The following is a 20,830-nucleotide window of genomic DNA, read 5'->3' as shown; positions in this document are numbered from 1 at the left end:
CACAAGGAGCTTGAAATTCATGCACAAACACTTTTGAGAGCATAGACTTTTTATAAAAAAGGATGAGACCAATTAGACAGCAGAAATGGAAAATGACAAACAGTTGTCACCAGGGTCTCTGTCCAGTCACAAACAAGGTGTTGTCCTGCCCTTTTGCGAATTGGAAATATCCTTGTGTTTTCTGAAATGTTGTGTCATGTGACGTCATTGTGTTTTATGAAGTGGCTTTATGTTTTCTTAAATGTCATTGTGTTTTATGAAATGTTGTGCTTTTACCTGAAGGGTCATTGTAGAAAATGGCTTAAATCACATAAAGTTTTTCAACCGTTTATCTAAAGTAAAATTACATGACTTTTGACATTGACGCTACATAAACAGTAAAAATTTCATGTTAGTTGTCAAGCATTTTTATTTACTTCTAATCTAATATGTGGACATATTACATGATAATTGAGGTTAATTTAGCTTTAAAATCCATCCATCCACCCATACATTTTCTACCGCTTATCCTGTTAAGGGTTGCGGGGGGAGTGGAGGGGGGGGGCTGGAGCCTCTGTCAGCAGCCTTCGGGCGAAAGGTGGGGTGGGGTACACCCTGGATGGGTCGCTAATCCATCGCAGGGAAATTATTCTTTATATAGACAGACAACCATTCACACTCACAGTCATACCTACGGTCAATTTAGAGTTTCCAATCAGTGTGATATTCTGCTTCCCACTGATTCATATTTGGTTCAGCAGTTGTAATATCATATAATGTTGCCAAAAGGTGTAAGGGCTTCTCAAAATAAAGTACATCTGGAAAGTTAAATTTAAAATTCTTTGAAAAGGAATGTCCTAATTTACCACTCAGTAAGATCCTTCAGGTTGCTTGCATTCATTTATAGATTTGTAGTATAGTTAAAGACTCTTAGTAAAAAAAAAAAAAAATTACTGACACTGTATTCACCAATCTGAGGTAATTTTTTTTTTTTAATCTTCTTTATGTGTCTCTTTTTTGCATCTTTGTTATGGCAATGCAACAATTTTGGCTATGTATTCTATACTTTTGTTACCTTTGCAAGGCAATAATCGATAAACAGCTTAATGTTTTTGAAGACTTCTTTTTCTTCCATCTTATTGGCTCATCGCTCATTGCTATATTATATTTTCAATGTTTTGCCCGATCTTGTGTTTTTAGCAACAATCGATACTTTTATTTATGAAGTCATACATTTTAGTTCACTGCTTCTACATGCATCTTATGTTCATGAGTCACTTAGTTTTTTTTATCCTGTGAAATAATTTTACTATTGGAATAACTTACCTAATAATGATATTACATGTTTGTTTGTTATCAGGACATCACAGTGTCACAAATTCACACATTTTCACAAATCCATGTTTGTGAAATAAATATATCTTGATATAGGCAAAGTCTGGACTGTAGTCTTAGGTAAAGCATCTGAGTCTGTATTTAATCCTTATTTTTGTTGCTTGACAACTGAAAATTTATTTTCACAGTTCATAACATGTGAGTAATTGTTTAATTTAACTGATGTTAGCTGTTCAGATTATGTAACCAGGACTCGTTTGGTAAAAACCAAATATATTGTACACCAGAGAAGACATCCCCATGAAAGTCTTAGTGTAAACATGGTTAACGGTCTACAACTTATTTTCTGTATGGTGAGAGCAATTTGTTTTGTCTGTTGTCATGCAATTATTTAACTCAAGTATCCCATATATATGTGTGGATAATGGGGGCCCTGTAAATCAGCAGTAGATTTGTGAGGATTTTTATCCCCTTTATCTGGTTTGCCTTGTCTCTTACCTTGTCACTGTGGCATTAAGGCTTTGCGGCAGACATGTGTCACTGTAATATAAATAAGCTTTGGTTGTAGCAGAGATCTGTGTGAATTTGCCTATGTTAAAGAGTCACTCACCAAGGCTCTTCATCCACTCAGTGGTTGGTCAGTGAGACACAGTAGGTGGCAGCCAGTTGGAAACTGAAATTGAAAACTTTCAGAGGAATTCTGTCCGGCCACAACCATCTCAATATTTCAATTACTAGCCAAAGTTTGTCACCATAGTGAGTGTCTGAGTGTGACTCAACTGGTAGATGGTAGGGCTGTAATCTCCCAGTCGACTGGTCGATTTATTAGTCAATACATTCTGGCTCGACCAAAATTCTGATTGGTCGATTTTTTTGCCACGTTAATTTCATCAGGAGGAAAGAACCAAAAACACCCCTGTTTCATAGATAACAATCTATCTTTGAACACTCCCCTTGTTTTTGCTATTTTGGACTAGCCCGACCCACTAGAGACTGACAGACTGAAGAGTACTAGAAGGCCAATGTCTGGTGGTTTGATGAATGTATACTTAATTTTGACGGTTTCATTTAAAGTCAGTCCTCGTCCACCATGTCAAAGACATGTGCAGTGTGGCAGCATTTCATGAAAATAGATAATGGAAAAAAAGTCGAATGCAAAGTTTGCAAACAACAGTTTGCATATCACAACTCCAAGACAAACACGACGACGCATCACCTAAAAACGGTAAGCTAACTTGTCCACCTTAGGTTGCCCCGTCAGTTTTGAGTACATGAACATATCAGAATTGATATTTCAATGTTTTAGTCTAATAATTGTTTTGTTTTAATTGTAAAAATTCTTACCGTGGACTTGCCTTTTGTGTTTAAGAGTAAAGTTTTAAGTTAAAAGTCTATTTGTGTCTCAGCCATGATGCCGAGCTCCTCCGTTCAGTCTCGCTCTGTGCGCAGGACAAATGATAGGTCAATTATTATAACATGACATAAACAATTGTCTAAATATTCCTCAACAGGTTTTGTGCTGATAGTTGACACAGTATATTTTTCATATATAAAATTAGTCGATTTTTAGTCTAAATTTCAGGGCTTCAGTTGACCAAGAATTTCTTTGGTTGATTGCAGATGGAGTTTCACTTTCAGCTACAGATTTATGGAAATTTACTCAGATTAAAGGTAATATTAGAGACTATATTCAATGATACTTTAAAGCACATCTGATGCTCTAGTAAGTATTCTGGTAGAATTACTTTATGTGGGTTCATGTTTATGAACAGACATGTTTTCTGGTACAACAATGGGACTCCTGGCAGTGAGTTGACAACAGCAGAGCTCTCTTACACAGTTTATATAATTTTAGGGTTTCAGACACACAATACTTCTTAGTAAGAACCGTTAAACTCGTGTTTAGCTCGTTTCTCCTCTCTTTAGACATGTATTATAAATAAAATCTATCATTGATAATTGTTTGTCTATACCCGGTTGTGAGACACTTCAAAGTATCTTCAGCCCTCAGCTGGACATTATGAGACCTGTTTGGCTGCATCGGCACTTCCTCATCCATCCAGTCCAGAGGAAGCATCAGTATTAATGCATCAAGACATGCAGCTGTGCGGCCTGCTCCTGCATGCACATGGCTGCACAGACACACCAAAAAAAAAAAAAACACACACACACACATACAAACTGAGTGAGGCAGCAGGTTTGGCCCCTAGAGTTTGGGGTGATATCATATGCTTTCACGCTATACTTGCACAGGAGTACCCAAGCACCATCTGTCTGTCTGTGCAGCCAGTCCTTTTTCTTTCTCTCTTTTCACGGATGAGCATGTATGTATGTGTGTGTGAATGTGTGTGACAGCAAGGGAGAGAGAGGAGCGTCCGGCAGCTGTATTTACACCTGTATGAGCAGATCCCTGTTGGCAGGGCAGCAGAAGAGCACACCAGCTGCTTAACCTACATTCCCTACCAGGCTTCCTATGCGTACACTCTACTGTGACACACACAAGCAAACACACATTTAGACTGAGCTTTTCCACCCTTTGTCTGGCCAAGCCAACTGTAAAGATATCTTCATGCACTGTGGCATTGAATAAAAGTGTGCAAATGCAGTAGTTTCTCTTCTTTAACATCAAAGAAAACCTCAACAATTTCATGCAGTGACCCCTCCCCCCTAATTTGTATTTTGGAATTCACCCCATCAGAGTAAGGAGGCAGAGTCAAATGTGGCTCAGCATCTGCTTGATAACCTCCTTCCAGACAAGCCAGGTCAGAGTGTAGAGAGGAGCAGCCAAACTTCTGGTAGTTCTCAAAATCTCCTGGGAGGTTTGATCAAAGAGAGGAGTGTCAGCTCTGACTCAATTGCTTGTTTTATGACTATAAAATTTGCCAGGATTTGTGGTAAAGAAATTGAACCCAAAGTATGACAAAGACACCAGTAACAAAATCCAAATATTCTCCCCTGGTGAAACATCACTGTCAGGACTTAATCTATGAAAAAAGATTATGAGAAATGACAATCACCTTCCAGGAAAGCCAACTTGTTCCTGCAGTCACCAGAGTTGTGTGAGGACAGTTTTAACATGTTAAAATGCCTGTCGGTGTCAAATTGGGGATTTTGAAAGCAGACAAACAATTGCACATTTGTCCCATCTACACAATGTCTGACAAATACAAAAAAAATAAATAAATAAAATGGAAAGATTGTCACACACAAAACAAAACACCACTCTTGACCAAATCCCACTGATGATATTTTGAAGCAAATGTAGCAAGAGGGCAGGCGAGGTAATGAGAAAGACAACAGAAAGAGGATGAGTGAGACCCTCTGACCTGATGCAGATGTGCAGTCAGATTACTGTAATACGTACATAAGAGCCAGGCTAGCACTGGAGCCATTGTCTTCCATAGCCTTAGAGACCTGCGTTTGAAAGGGGCTTTAAAGATGCAAGCATCACATGGCAGAGAGACTAAACCATTTGCACAAATCACCTCACTTCTCTTCATTTTAATGGCCCAGGCAGAATTGCTATTAGGGCCTACGGGTTAGGATATTAATGTGTGAAAGATTATTCCCCGGGAGTGGGGTCGTTGCACTCATGGGTCAGTTACACTGGCTCTTTTCATCTGTCCATTGGTTTGTTCCCCCTCTCCCTTTGTTTTCTAAGTAACACACCCACTCACTTATACCCCTTGTACTCCATTGACCCTTGTGTAACTAGTGTTGCCCAACATGCTGCCAGCCCGTGTGGGTCTCTTTTTCAACAAACCTGCTGGATCAGGCTGTGCATTACACAGCTCTTTGTCCTGTGATCAAACTGCTTACTATGGTTGATTTTTTTTTTTTTTACAAACTGACTTCATTCTTGGAATAACATTTAACATTTTAATTTGAAAGAGCAAGTGTTAGATTAAAGACCTTTAACTTGCAAAATTGCTAATCATGGAAATAGTTTACTCCTCAAACTAATGAACACTTAAAATCTATGTTTTCCATTTTGAAATAAAAAGATAAGAAATAGTGCATTTTCAACATTGTTCATTGGATAATACACTCCAAACCAAATAATATGAAAGCTTATTCATAATAAATGACAATTGCATGTATTTGTGTACATTCTCAGTCATCCAGGTCATCGTAATTCTCCAAAAATGATCAATATAGGCAACTGGACTCAGAACAAACTTACAAGATCAAAAAAACATAACAAAGAATTTCAAATTCATTGATGTGCAATTCTTTGCACCATTGTGAAGATCATCAGTGAATGAAGAAAATGTGGCACCACCACCAATATCAGGATGTCCTTCTAAAATGGATGACAGGACAAGGAGGAAATATATTAGGATACCAAGAGGCTAATGGCAACATTATTCAACATTATATTAAATGTTTTCTATTAAAAGAATGTCTATATGGTATTTCAGTGTTTGCAGATTGAAAATAGTATGAAATTTACCTTGAAGTCAGAATGTACTTCACTTCTTTTCAAATCTTCATTTCAAGTTTTAAATAGATAACTCCATAAGTCGAAATGTTTCACTCAATTTAAACTTATACATATATACATACATACATACATATATATATATATATATATATATATATATATATATATATATATATATATATATATATATATATATATATATGTATATTAGAATATTTTACCATGAATCCCATGACAGTTATGCATCACCAATAAGTTCTGTCAATAGTACAATGCTAGAAACTGGGAGGGAAACAACAAAGTGGCATGTTATATACCCCAAAGCCTACAAATCTACTTGCCCCTTGACAACCCCCGTGGAGATCTCACTTCAAGCGTCCATCACTCATCCATTGGTGTCCATCCATTTACCCAGCTGGGTACCCAGTGGGGCCTCCGCAAGGTCGATAGGCTCAGCAGAGGGTAGATGGTATAGGCCATCCACCCCCCTCTGCAGCTCTTTGATAAGTGGAAGTTTTCTAGGGGCCACAATTACACCAACCATTGCGTTCATTTGTCAACTTGCGCTCCAGGAGTAAGACATTCCAGAGCAAATTGTTGCTCCCTGTCTCCCACAGGAACATTTTTCTACACATCCATGTACCAAGACTAATTGGAGACTATGTGCTATCGTTGGGAGGGTCTGGACGGATGCAGTGAAAGCGATAAAGTGAAGAAGTGCTGCAGAGTGCTTTGCTTGGCCGGAGATTCTGTTTTTCATGACTGGGGGAGGTTGGCTGGTAGGGACAGAGTTCAGTCTCATCGGACCTTTATTGCTGTAGGGAAAAGTCTTATTTACTGTAAACTGTTTATGGAGCTCTGTCACTATCTCTGGACATGCAGAATAAACACAGGAACACACTCCCACTCCTAATGTCTTGTAAACACTAGAACACGCACAGATAGACAGTACACCCTGAAAAAACATGGCAATGTGGGTAACACACACACACACACACACACACACACGCATTTTGTACTTGTTAACGTAATCAGAGTGAATACACATTTGCCCACACCCTTGCTTCCAAACAGACACATGCATTCACAAGACAATGCAGGTCCATAAATACACATTCACACTTAAAAAAAGACATTGCATGCCAGAACACAACTTCTTGTCTCAACAATGGCTGAGCACTGATAGTTTTATTTGTGCCAGTTGTTAAACAAGTTGAATAAACTCTTCATACTCTTTTTTTCCATCTCAACAATCAGAACTGTTTCCTATTGTTGGTCTGTGTTGTACTTACATGATTGTGGTCGAACCTACATTTCTGCACATGTACCCAATCCCTTTAATGTCAAGGAGACAAAATACATTACATATGTCCAACAGGGGAAAAAAAGCAAAGTCTGAACACACTGCGTCTGCCAAATATATGGTATCACACTTTACAGAGCAGCTTGAGCAGATGAGTCATGAAGCCATTCTGCAGATTTTCAAATCTATCTTGGTACACAGACATTGTTTCCTGCCTCATCTGTGTTATGCACTCAAACAGACACATAAAAACTATGCAATATGAAGTGTGCTTCCTCAAGTGTGATAGTTTAATAATGTTTTTTCCATCTATCTCTGTATCCCCTCCTCACCCCCTACCCCTCAACCCTACCCCTCACCCCCTCCCACCCCCTTTCATGAAGACCTTACCTCTTTGGGGCGGGATGTTTTGCCATTAAAACTCCATGGTGAGTTTTGCTTCTCCCCTCTTTGGCTCTCTGGGCAGCATGCAACTGTATACTCCACCACAACACAACCATCAACTTCTTTACCTTTCATTTGTCTCCTGGTATATTCTCAGCACATTTTACAGAGTTTGTTCAGTCGTGTCCCGGGATGGGTGATCCAAGCGATGAGTGTTTCTTATTTTCTCATCATTGTTTGAGCTTATTGTTTGGGTTTGGGTGTTGTTGTTGTTTTCTGGTTTTGTTTTTCTTACACCCTTCACATTTTCTTTTGGTATATGTTGACCTATCAAGTCAAGATGATTGAGCTACGTTGAATTTCATTTCAGTTGTTCAGCGTAGACTGCACAGTATATTTGTATTTTGTGTTTATCTTTTTATTTGATTATTTCAATGATAATTTCTATCTTCTTATTAAAACATATGTTCTAAACATTAAACATACATGCCCAAGGTCTAGCCTATCAGGGGACCATCCAGAGGTCATATTGTAGGCTTTAAGGCAATGCTATGCCACTTCTTGACTGGTTCATCTGTTGTTTCTTTGAGTCACCCTATAAAAAAGGGTATATTTGTTTTACACTGCGTAGGTTTTCATTTTTATTTTTGTTTTTGTTTTTGTTCCAAATATAACGCAGTTTGAATATTCCTTTAGTACGCTTTGGTCACATGTATTTTAGTTAGAGGTGTTACTGCACACAGTGGTTTTGCCTTGTCATATTCTGGCCTAATGGCAAAAAATCTGTTGGAAGAAATCTCTTGAAATTTGTAAGAACATGTAAATGTGTGTTGCTTATTGTGGGAAACCTGTGGAGAAACAATGTCATTTGGAACATTTTGGTGACTTTAAGCCCTTTTAATTTTTTTTTAAATTTGGTATTCTAGCCCAAATTACATTTAGTTAGTTCACTGTCAGAGGTCCTCAAATAAATGCAAATGTTGTTTTGTGATCTGCAATCACGAAACCGATCAGTGATTAGCAAATTAGATGAACACATTCCAAACATGAAATAGCTAATATGACAATGTCTAAATGGTAAAAATTTAAGTGTCTCTCAGGCTAATATTATTGTGAAATTTTTGGTCAGACTTTATTTTCATGTTTCAAATTCAAGGAACTCCTGCATTGTGGACTTTTTTCTTCCAGGGATATGAGGCCAAGTCTCTTGTCAATGCTGTCTTGTGAAATCAGATGCTTAAAAGCTTTTAAAAGAAGCCCCATTATGACAGAGTCACTTATGGAGAGATGATTGAGTTGCTCACTGAAGTGAACTTTTCCCTTCCCTCCCCGGATCCCCGCTCTCCACTTCCTCCCCGTTGACTCCATTCACTTTAGAAAATGAATAGCATGTGGTGCCTTCCCTGAGTTTTGGATTTCATCTTTTGTTGTAGGCAGTCACTCATACTTCTTAATTGAAGCTTTTTCCCTTTTGTCTTCATCCACCTTCCACGTAATCTAGACCCTTAGTGATTTCAGAGCATATAGTTTTCAAAGGTGCGCATCATTCGCATCAAAATCTTGTCCTTCACGATATTTGCATTCTGCTCCAATTGAGCTAGTTAAAGCTTTATTTTTTTCTCTTACAGTGTATGGAGATGTGAGCTGGGGAAGTCAGTTAGCCAGCTGGCCTTCCAAAAAGTAACTAGCCATACGTGATGAACTGATTAGAAAGAAAAAAGACCTTCACACAACAAGTACTAGAATGAGATGACATTCTTTTCAATCTCTGAGAGGGTTTTTACCATGTTGTAAGCATATATTTACACAAAAAACTGGATGAGACACTAATGTATAGTTCTTTGAACAGCAATCTATTTATAATATCTTGCACTTTTAATAATATGATGTGGTAATTCTACATTTATTAGGATATTGGCTGTAGGTAAAGCCCATTTCTCTTAGAGAATTTGTTGCCCATTCTCTTTGATATTTCCCTAGTGGTTGTCATTAGGGCCAAGTGTTAACCCAAGACCTAATCTTTTCCAGGACTGACTGTTGTAAAACAATAAATGTGATGCTGAAGGATTTGTCCTACACATGACTGCTCCCTCTCACTACTTCTCTCTGTCTTCCATTCTCTTCTTTATCACAGTTTTAATTCTTGCTCTTTTTTCTGATATTAATGAGTCATTTGGCCCAAAATCAGCATAACAACACTTTCATAGCTTTTTGTGGCCTGCTCAAGTGAATGAGCTCCATTGTTTTTGTTTACTGCATAGTCTCTCCCAAAAATAAATGGAAGCTGCAGCTGGATTTCCATCCCCCCTCAGAGGCGCCTCACGTTACGTTGGACATAGTAATGCAAAGGGACTTTGATGGTTGATGTCACAGATTGAATTATGCCCTTGAGGAAAAGCTATTAGCTCAGTCAAGAGTCCTCATTTGTTAAATTAAAAGTGGAAATGACGTGAGTAATCTATTCAGTGAGTTAAAGTTGCAAAGAAAAAGTCCACTCCTTGCTAAATGTCAATAGTACTCAAGGAAAACCTGTGTGAGGGGTTCATGTCATTTCCCTCCAGTATCAATTCATTGTTTTTCATATGTTATTGATATTGGGTTACTGTTTTTGTAACTTTTGCCAAGCAATTTCCTAACCAAGAATCCACTCCCAAAGACCAGTTGCTGTTTTCCATGTGGGATGCTGAACTAGGCTCATGTCTGCAGAGGCTTTTCATAAGTGCAAAGACCTCACTCAAATCCATGACAATTGATATCAAGGGAGGAGCACACATATTGTGCAAACAGTTGTCACTGTATCCACAGCTACCCGGTAGCACAGATGGCAAAGTGATGACATATGCAGTAAAAATAAAATATGTTTTTTAACAAAAATGTCTGTGCTGAGGCGGGTTACTAGCCAAACAATGGCTCATTGGAGCTTTTGGTTCAATGCATTTTCTTGTAGATGGTTACACTGGAATAGACAGAGTTTTGAAGAGAAGGCAAGGGCATCCTGGATTTAGCAAAGGCAATATCCTGAGTGTAACTTAATCTACCCTCTATCTTCCTTTCCCAGATGAAATTTACTTTTGATATTTGGTTATTTGTCTTTTTACCCTTGACCCAACCCTAATAAATTTGAGAAATACAAGTTATAATGTTTCCACTCTCAATACTTCCTTTTCCTAATCCTTTTTCTGCACAGTATCGGCAAAACAAAGACATCAACAACTCATCGCATCCAAGGAGTAATTTATGAGGTGTTGACAGTCTAAAGAGAAAGAAAGTTTTTCCAGCAAAAGGCTTTTCAGCACCCTCATACTGTGAAAGTTGGTTGAACTGCTTGGACACACTCTGCCCTCACAACCATTTTTGTAGAGTTATAGGCCTTACTCTGTTATAAAAAAAAAAAAAAGTCATTATTGTGTTATGTTTAATTTTATACACCACTTCCAGAAATTCTTAGATGGGTTTAATTTTATTTTGTTTTACTTGTAAAAGAAGAGCTGTTGGGTCATTATCAGCACATTTTTAGAACTCTAACCTGTGCTCTGCAGAGGACAGGAAATAAACAATAATAGCAAGAACCAGAAAGATGTTCATTTTTTTCCTTGTCCTTTTCTTTTTTTTTTCCTTGTTCACTTACTTTCTTTTTTTTTTCAATTTCCTGTTGTAGTTTGGTGAGCTTTAGACAACAAAACGTCTTGGTAAGGTTTTGAAAACAAAACCTCTCAGTTAGGTTTAGGTAAACACAATTTGATCACTTTTAGACTACAAAAATATTTGTTAATATATATATAATTAGTAATCATCATAGTATTTATAGAATCATGTGTTATATGTAATATCAATACATTTTAAGCATAAAACCTCTATTTTAAGTTTAGGCACTAAACAACTATATTAGTGCTAGGGCCAAACATTTATCAGATAGGTTAAGGTAAAAAAAAAAAAACACACAAAACAAGTCAACAACTGTGTAGTTAAGGAAACTCACTGGTTAGTGTTAGCCGTCAAAACGTCTTAGTTAAGCTCAGAAAAACCTTGTGGTTTTTGTTTAAGTCAGTAACCTGTCTTTAGCTTTTTTTTTTCAAGTTATTGTGTTACATTGCACTACTTTAATGGGGACTGAATCTATATTGATAAACTGATGAAGTGCTTGCAGAGCCTGCTTGTCAATAACATTCAAGCAGCAGTGAAATGAGACTTGTGCGATCTGTAAGTTTTCTGTCAAGTAGCCAAGAAGTTGTTGTGTGATGTTTGTCAGCTGAGTTATTCAGCCAACAATGTGACTATTACACACACACTCACAAGCCAGAATCACACCTGTGCAAGTTAACAGATGTGTACTGTAGTGGAGATCAAAACAAGAGCCAAATCAAGATGAATATTTTATAACCCATAAGTACTGAATACATGTTGAAAATGTAGTAATAGCTACCAAGCACTCATGTCGAAATATCAGGTCAACTTGAATCTCGGTTGGTATGATCCCATGGTAGGATAATCCATCCATCCATCCATTTTCTTCTGCTTGGTAGGATAATTTTGTTGACAGTAATGTTTTTTGACACCCTTGTGGGGTAAATACTATTTGTTTAAACATCCATTCATTTTTTAAACCCCATACAATGTCATTTAAAGGCTAGTGGATTTTGAATTGAAGGACATTCATTGCCTGTAGGTGGCAAAGAGGCCAAATTCGCAAAAACTATAGATGTATTAACCCAGAGTTTATGAAAGTTGGTTGGATATGATGGATGATACCTGTACTTTTACCAGCCAGAGTGACTGATATTTCTCTGCCAATTGTGCAACATAAACAGCAAATATGAAACACCTACTTTCACGAACTTAGTACAAGTTCAACTGGCAATAAAGAGTCAGAGACTCTTCTATTACCCAACATCAATTTTCCAGACTTTCCCCCCCCCTGACAATTGAGTTTAGACAGAGGTGAGTGTGTTGACTTGAAACCGGTGGTTTTCATAGGTCAGGGTTAAACACTCCTCAGGGAGAGTATGACATGACTGTTGGTCTTCAAAACCCTCAGCCCACCTATTGCCTGTTCTGCTATGACCACTTCATACTGTCCAGGTTAGTTATAAGACCGGATGGTAATACCAGACTTAGCTACTGTTCTCAGATCATTTCCATATGGGAAGCCTTATAGCAGCTGAAACCCCTTTTCGTTGTCAACTTCTTCTCAAACAGTCCTGACATGCTGAATAATCCAATAACTCACTTTTTTTTCTCATGTGGCAAGATGAGACAGCTAGAGAGGATGACTTGGATGCTTTTGTGAGCTGCTCTAAGTAAGAACTCTTGTTGTAAATATTAATAATTGTTAGGAAAAGTGGATAATGTGTTTTATATGTTTAGTTGTTGACTACATTAAGGATGATTGCCATTGAAAAAGGGTTAGCAAGTTAGATGAAACAAAAATAACCAACAGAGTCTCATGGCCTTTTGTGATGGCATCACGCTCTGATAGATTAATTCCGAATGTGATACCATAATGAATATGATCTGATTTACATGCTGTGGTCACGACTTGTTTTACGCGATGTGCTCGCCATAAGGTTGGTTGATATATCACATAACAGTTTTGTTCTTAATATAGTCTCTATTTATTTTGGTAGGCTATTGTTGCAACAAATTCAGTCATTTCCATTAAGGGGTGGGGTTAGGTTTAGGGTTAAGGTTAGGGTTAGTCGTGACCACATTACATACAGCGTGTCGTGACCACAGCACGTAAAATGAGCTTTGGCCTCAGCATGTAAAACGAGTCATGACCACAGCATGTAAATCAGGTCATAATCGTTTTGGTGTCATGTTCTTAATTAATCTATCAGAACATGATGCCATCACAAAAGGCTGTGAGACTGGGCTGAAATAACATGAAGCTTTACCTACTCTAGTAAAACACTGCCAGTCCTGCAGAACTCTGGAAAAAATTGTAGCAGCAGTAATATTTTTTATTGTGAATCCATGAATAAGCTGGATTGGTATCAAACCTATCCAGTGCATCAGATATCTGTCACTTATAAACCACGCTGAATCTACGTATATTTTTCTCAGTCTTTATTTTGTAATTCCCTCATGCACTGAAAACAGTTATTAGAGGTACATGTATTCATTCAATGTTAAACTCTTGAAAAAAAAAACACTTCTCTTATTGATTTATTCTTAGTATTTAACAGATAGCCTGTGTTGAGGAACAACTCAGAGATGATATATACAGCTTGCAGCATTAATTATTGGGGGTTATTGAGAATGTGACAATTTTGTATACTCAGACATTTAAATTTTCCCTTCCTGAAATTTTTACATGAAAAACATTTTTTCATTGTTTACACATATAATTTTATTGTTAATATGCTTTCCTTCAAGTTATCATTCAAAGGTTGTCATGTGTGGTGATGAGAATATTCTCTGGTCATATTTGATTATAGAATAGCCATTAAAAATTTGCATTTACAATGATACAATTCATGAGTAAGCTAAGCCAAGTCTAAATTGTGTTTCACTGGGTTGCTTTGGAGAGAATTTTGGATGTCATCAGACCGCAAGTTTGGACATGAGCTGTTCCATGACTAATGGAAATCAGGTCCTGTGCAATAGATCATGTTGAAGTTAAAAAGGCAAGTGTTGGTCTTGATAATATGTTCAGCCACAAAGAAGGGACAACTGGAGAAGAGGCAAAACATTTCATCCGAAACTTTGTCTCAATTCAGTAAAATGTATAATTTGACATGAGTTTGCTTGAGGCAGTTTTCTTCCCCATTGATCTCATTGCTTGCAATCCTTATACTCCTCTTTGAATATTCATTGATTGACACGTTGAACTGTACAAACACAACATGGAACCATTTAGATTCCATTCTATAGCTTTGTTATAACTTTGTATTCTCCCTTTCTCAAAGCAAAGCTAAGCCACCCCCTCAGATCTCACCAAGCAAGTCCAGTGGAGGAGAGTTCTGTGTGGCTGCTGTCTTTGCCTCCTCCCGGTCCTGGTTCATCACAAACCCCAACATTAAGAGAGAGAAAGGTTTGACCATTTCACAACTGCTCAAAGACCATACACTAACACACACACACACACACCATTTTTTTTTTTAGTTTTAAATTTGGGGGTGTTTTTTGGAATACAAATTTGGAGTCTAGAACCTGGGCTAAGCCCCAGATATCCCTCCTACCAGGCCACCCTGCATATACATTTAAACCTCTAATGATGATCCAGAATACAGCAGTATGTCTGGTCTTTAACCTACCCAAAACTTTACATGGCACCCCACTGTTAATGTCTCTTCACTGGCTTCCAGTGGCAACTCGCATCAAATTCAAAGCTCTTCTTGTGGCTTACAAAACAGTGACAAGAATGGCTCCTGCCTACCTGGAATTGCTCATCCAGGTCCACACTTCCTCTCGCCTTCTATGCTCTGCCTGTGAGAGACAGTTGGTGCTCCCAGCCCAGCATGGCTTTAAATTTCTAGCAAGACTCTTTTCCTCTGTTGTTCACATATAATGGAATGAACTACTCAAATCCATACAAGTCCTTTCAACATTTAAGAGACATCTGAAGAGTTAACTATTCAGGGAACACTTATGTACCTAAATCTGACCCTTCTCTTTTTCCTCAGGGTTAGAATTTGTCAGAAGTTTTAAGATCCAGCTCTTGGTGAATACTTAGTACTAACAATGTTGAATATTGAATGTGATGAATGTTAAAGATATTCTTGTTGAATTATTAGATGTGGTCATTTGTGGTGAAATTATATTAAGAAAAGAATGGCACTTCGTCTGCCACTAGATAGCAGCACCTGCAGCCAATCAAACTTGAAGCACTTTGTCTTACTTACTAAGGCTTTCCCTCCAGCCTAAATTTTTGCTTCTGTTGTATGTCACTTTTGACTAAAGTATCTGCCAAATGAAATTGTAGAATTGTAGAGTATGTTACTGTACTTCCCCAATGGCTGATGAGTGGAAGCTATTTAAGGTAACAAAATCAAAATTGAGACATAGTGTGAGTTTAATTGAAGCTACGATATTGGTTTGTTTAATCACTTCAATCCTCAACAACAGCATAAACCTTGCTTAATGTGGGGAAGGATAGGATGACATTGTTCCACCAAAATATGCGCAGGGGTTATGAGGGTGGAAAGCATTGTATCCAAAATTGTGTTTGGTTAGATAAATAAACTCATAACAATCAATATACTAGACCCATAGACGGATTATGACCATGGGCCTTGGACACAAACTTGCCATGGGCCCTGCCTACACATGCAAACAGTGTGCGTGCAAAAGCACTCTTCCCATTATGCACATAACAACATTGGGCAACACACAACCCACACAAAATTACATTTTCGGTCTGCAGCATAGGGCAACTTTTTCACCACCTCGGCAACCTCTGCCTCAGAGATAGGAATGCCCACCATAGAGTCTCCAGACACTGCTTCCTCATTGGATGACGTGTCAGTGAGATTGAGGAGGTCTTCAAAGTATTCCCTCCACTGGTCCACAACTTCTTGAGTCGAGTTCAGCTGCAGACCGCCTGCACATCCATAGTATAGCATGGCATAGTACCAGCACCGCTGCTATGACTCCCATCACCCTGCCTCACTTTTCTGGTGAAAAATGTTGAAATTGTTGGAATTTGCTGCATCAAAGCGGCATCTTTTGGTTTCTTTTTCTTTCTTTTATTTTCGTTTTGCAGATCCACTGAGCACCCACTTCTCCATTTTAAAATATACTGTACGTTTGATCCCCAGCGTACGTAGTACATCATTGTGCCGTCACACATTACTGATTTTATTTTATAATTTCTAAAACATTGGAATTATTTTATTATCCTACTACATTTTCAAAACCTCATTCATTCCAATATTTTTTTTTTTTTTTTTTAAATTGTGCCAAAAAAAAAAACAACAACTCTGAAGGCCAAGGGCCTCTATTGGCTCTGGGGCCCTGGGCACATGCCCACTTAGCCCAAGCGGCGATACATCTATGACCAGACCTGTTCCAACTATACTGTTAAATGTTTTGAACTTGAAGGGTAACAACAAATCTGGACAAGACAACATAGGAGTACAACACAGAAGACCTTTAAGGGTCTTCTTTTTGGCTTGTTCACATGCAGAACCACTGAAACGCTTGGGGACTAAATGTAGATTCAAGCTTTGTACTGTGACTATGTCTCAGTTTTAATCGTCACTGTTCTGCTTTCTTAAATTTCACCGTCAGGGACATAACACAGCTATTAAAGTATTTTTAATCATTCATTGTTATTCTCCTGTACTCTCCCCCAGATCAGTCCAGGCACACAGTCGTAGACTCTATGTACATCATCAGCTGCTATGGGAACTTGGTGGAGCATGTTCTAGAGCCTCGGCCTATAGGCACTGCTCAAAAGATAAGTGATGATACACCTTTGGAATTAAGCACATGCCCAAGGGCCTGTTGGACTCTAGCCAGGTAACATTGTGATATCACATTTCCTGCTTTATCACTGGAAAGTTCTGTATGTCACTGATATCAAGTGTTATTGATGATTTCTGTTTGATACAGAACACCACAGTGGAATGAGCTGCAGCCACCTTTCAACTCCAACCATCCCTTGGTTTTGGCCTCTGAACTGGTACAGCACAGCCAATATCTCCTGGCAGGTGAGTAAAAGGAAACCATTTTCTTTATTTTCATAAATTTCAGTCAAAACCTCAGATCAATGCTGAGATCAGAATTTTTTTCAGGGGTTCACTCTTGACAGCTTTGACAAATTGAAGATTGATGTAAGGTATCTGTGCATTTGGATTCTTATTTGGAAAAACACATTATCTGTCAAACAGAGGAAGAAATCTCTGTCAATGGGTGTGTGGATATGTGGTTCTTCATTTTGTTCACCTAATCTACTCTCAATTAGCTGACGATGTAAGAAAGCAATAGATGCAATTTTGGTCTCAGGAACTAGTTCAAGAGAACCTACAAACAAGGACAGGACAGTATCCGTGGAAGTTATCTAGGTTGTGGCAAGCAGTATCTCAATCAAACCTTGCTCACTTGTGAAGTTTGTCACTTGTCAAGTCTTTCACAAAAAAAAAAAAAATCCCGTCCTGTTTCTAAATGTGAAAATACAAGACTGCAGCACAACACAAAGTAATCAATCAAAAAGCTTTGAAAAAAATATATATATATATGGATTAGCCATCAATCCATTGTCTTCCGCTTGTATTAAGGGTCACGGGGGGGCTGGAGCCTATCCCAGCGGCTACGAGCAAGAGGCGGGGTACACCCTGGACAGGTCGCCAGTCCATCGCAGGGCCAACATATAGAGACAAACAACTATTCACACTCACAGCCATACCTACGGGCAATTTAGAGTATCCAATTAGCCTAGTCCCCAATTGCATGTCTTTGGATGGTGAGAAGAAGCCGGAGTATCTGGAGAGAACCCACGCAGGCACGGGGAGAACATGCAAACTCCACAAAGAAAGAGCCTGTGCCCGAGCCGGGACTCGAACCCGGAACCTTCCTGCTATGAGGCGACAGTGCTAACCACTGCACCACCATGCCGCCACTATATGGATTATCAACATATAGAATAATTCCATCCATCCATCTTCTTCCGCTTATCCGAGGTCAGGTTGGGCAGAGAAACCCAAATTTCCCTCTGTCTGGCTACTTCGTCCAGCTTCTCACAAGGGATCCTGAGGTGTTACTAGGCCAGTTGAGAGACATAGTCTCTCCAATGTGTCTTGGGTCTTCTTCAAGGCCTCCTGCCATTTGGATGTGCCCTTAACACCACCCCAAGGAGACATCTGGGAGGCATCCTGACAAGATGACTGAGCCACCTCATCTGACTCCTCTCGATGTGGAGGACCAGAAGCTCTACTTCGAGGTCCTCTCAGGTGATGGAGCTTCTCACCCTATCTCAAAGGGAGAGCCCAGCCACACTCTGGAGGAAACTCATTTCAGCCACTTGTATCTGTGATCTTGTCCTTTCGGTCATTACTTAAAGCTCATAACCATAGGTGAAGGTAGGAACATAGATCAGCCAGCAAAATGAGAGCTTTGCCTTTTCAGATTCAGTGTCCACTGCCTCCTTTGGAGCATGGTTGAAGCTCTCCCAAAGGTGGGATTTGAAACTCCATCTGACGAGAGACTCTGCCAGATGTTCACAGCAGACCCTCACAATGCATTTGGGCCTGCCAGGTCTGCCCGTCATCATCCCCCACCATCAGATTCAACTCAACACCAGGTGGTGATCAGTTGACAGCTCTGCCCCTTTCTTCACCCAAGTGTCCAAGACATATGACCACAAGTCCAACAACAGGACCATGAAGTCAATCTCGAACTGTGGCCAAGGGTGTCCTGATGCAAAGTGCACCTGTGGACAACCTTATGCTTGAACATAGTGTTCGTGATGGACAATCTGTGAGGAGCACGGAAGTCCAATAACAAAGCCCGCTCGGGTTCAGATCAGGGGGGCCATTCCCCCTGATCACAGCTCTTCAAGTCTGACTGTCATCGCCAATGTGAGCATTGAAGGCCCCCAGCACAACAGTGGAATCCCTGGGGGGACACTCCAGTACTCTCTCTAGGGAATCCAAAAAAGCAGGATACTCTGAACTGCTATTTGCTGCATAAGCCCAAACAGCAGTCAGGACCTGTCTCCCCATCCGAAGGTGGAGGGAGACTACCCTCTCGTCCACTTCTGAGGCATTGAGCTGAGGTGACAACAAGTATTGCCACCCCTGCCCATTGCCTCTCACTCCTGGCAATGCCAGAGTTGAAGAGAGTCCAACCCCTCTCCAGAGGACTGGATCCAGAGCCCTTGCTGTGTGTTTAGATGAGTCCAACAATATCTAGCCAGAACTTTTCAACCTCACACACCAGTTCAGGCCCCTTCCCCACTTGAGAGGTGACATTCCATGTGCCCAAAGCCAGCTTCTGCAGCCGAGGAGCGGACAGCCAAAGTCTCTACTCTCGGCTGCCACCCATCCCACGCTGCACTGACCCCTTTGGCCCCTCCTCAGGGTGGTGAGCCCATTAGAGGGCGAATTCATATTTCCTCTGTGGGCTGCGCCTGGGCGGGCGCCATGGCTGCAGGCCCAGCCTCCAGGTTCTTGTCATCCAGCCCTGCTCCCAGGCCTTGATCCAGAGAGGGGGCCCATTGATCAGACGCGAGAAAACTCGGACTCGGATTGCTGATCATCATCGGGGGCTTAATAGAAAGATGTAGTTGTGCAGGTGTTTCAACCCAATGTCAACATCTCATACTTACTGACCTATGCTGATAACCACAGCAGTCTTTTTGTCAGGGTAATATATTCTCACATACGTCAGTGATTCTCGAAACAAAGCAAGAAAATCAAATTACATTTCCTAAGTCTTTTTTGTTTGATTTTGTTTGATATGTGTCCAAAGTTTTTGCCAGTCTTATCTTTTGTCAGAAATTTCAGACAGTATTTTTTTTTGTTGCTTTGAATATGAACCTCAAACAGACAATACAAAAAAAAAAAAAACAAACTTTTTCTCAATTTTTTATGATTTCTTTCTCTTAATTCATTGATTTCCCACAGAAAGCCAATACCAAAATTTATTGATGGTAGTCATTTATTTGATGTATTTCAGGACGTCTTGTCGATAGGCATCCTCTAATTATTCTCTGTGTGTATTTTGGTTGTGCACAGACACACAGCCATGTGTGTTTTTGTAGGTACTGTATGCATCATTAGCCAAGTCTTGACCCCTATTCCCTGCTGATGTTCCATGTTGACTCTGTTGAAAGCCAGTCCACTGCCTCTTATTTGTGTCACATGCTGAGAAGAAACCTCTCAAGTCAGCAACTGAAATATTTCTTTTCTCAGAGTCTTAAGAGAGAGATTTCTTCAGTTTTATACAATATTTTATTGTCTGTGCAATGCCATAAACATTTTTTCCCCTGTTGGAGCTGCACCTTGAATCCATCTTTTGCTGCAAGGCTTTTTCAGGGACAAGCTGGCAAAATGTTTTAAGATGTCGTAGTCAGGCCAATTAGCTGACACCCTAAAGTCTCTCTAATTTAATAACAAGTAGGTTGCCATTTGAAAGTCCAATTCACAAATGCACAGAGTGCACATGGATGGCCACACACAGAATCAGTCCACCCTCTGAAATAGGCTGAACTGGCTCTATAATTATAAACACACAAAATCTGTAATTAGTTCTTGTGGGTGCTCCAGGGTGAGTGGTAGCAATGTTTACCCAAATCTTTTTACTCGTCTACATTGACCTCTGCAGTGCTTCAGGTCTAACTGGTAGGGGATTTTCTCAAATTATTGCTAATGGCCTCTCCTAGTGTCAGAGCAATGAGGACGCGTTGGAGTGACAGGCATGGGCGTCAGCTTATTCCACCATTC

General features: G+C 39.5%; 1 protein-coding gene across 5 annotated transcripts in view; it reads left to right on the top strand.

Annotated features, from left to right (window-relative positions):
* The window catches only part of bcas3 (BCAS3 microtubule associated cell migration factor), a 408,395-nt gene that overhangs the window by 110,563 nt on the left and 277,002 nt on the right, over window positions 1–20,830 (top strand). For 4 of the 5 annotated variants that reach the window (XM_086216158.1, XM_086216161.1, XM_086216162.1 and 1 more), the window contains exons 17-20: window positions 7,445–7,489; window positions 14,354–14,478; window positions 16,742–16,907; window positions 17,001–17,098. In XM_086216158.1, coding sequence (XP_086072284.1) covers window positions 7,445–7,489; window positions 14,354–14,478; window positions 16,742–16,907; window positions 17,001–17,098 — 434 coding nt within the window. The remainder of the gene's footprint in view (window positions 1–7,444; window positions 7,490–14,353; window positions 14,479–16,741; window positions 16,908–17,000; window positions 17,099–20,830) is intronic. The other variant, XM_086216159.1, reaches the window with a different exon arrangement.

Source organism: Aulostomus chinensis, chromosome 10 (genome assembly GCF_037954235.1).
Source record: "Aulostomus chinensis isolate RoL2024-O1b breed Wild chromosome 10, RoL_Achi_v1.0, whole genome shotgun sequence".
NCBI lineage: Eukaryota > Metazoa > Chordata > Actinopteri > Syngnathiformes > Aulostomidae > Aulostomus > Aulostomus chinensis.
This window is presented reverse-complemented; position numbering and strand designations above follow the sequence as displayed.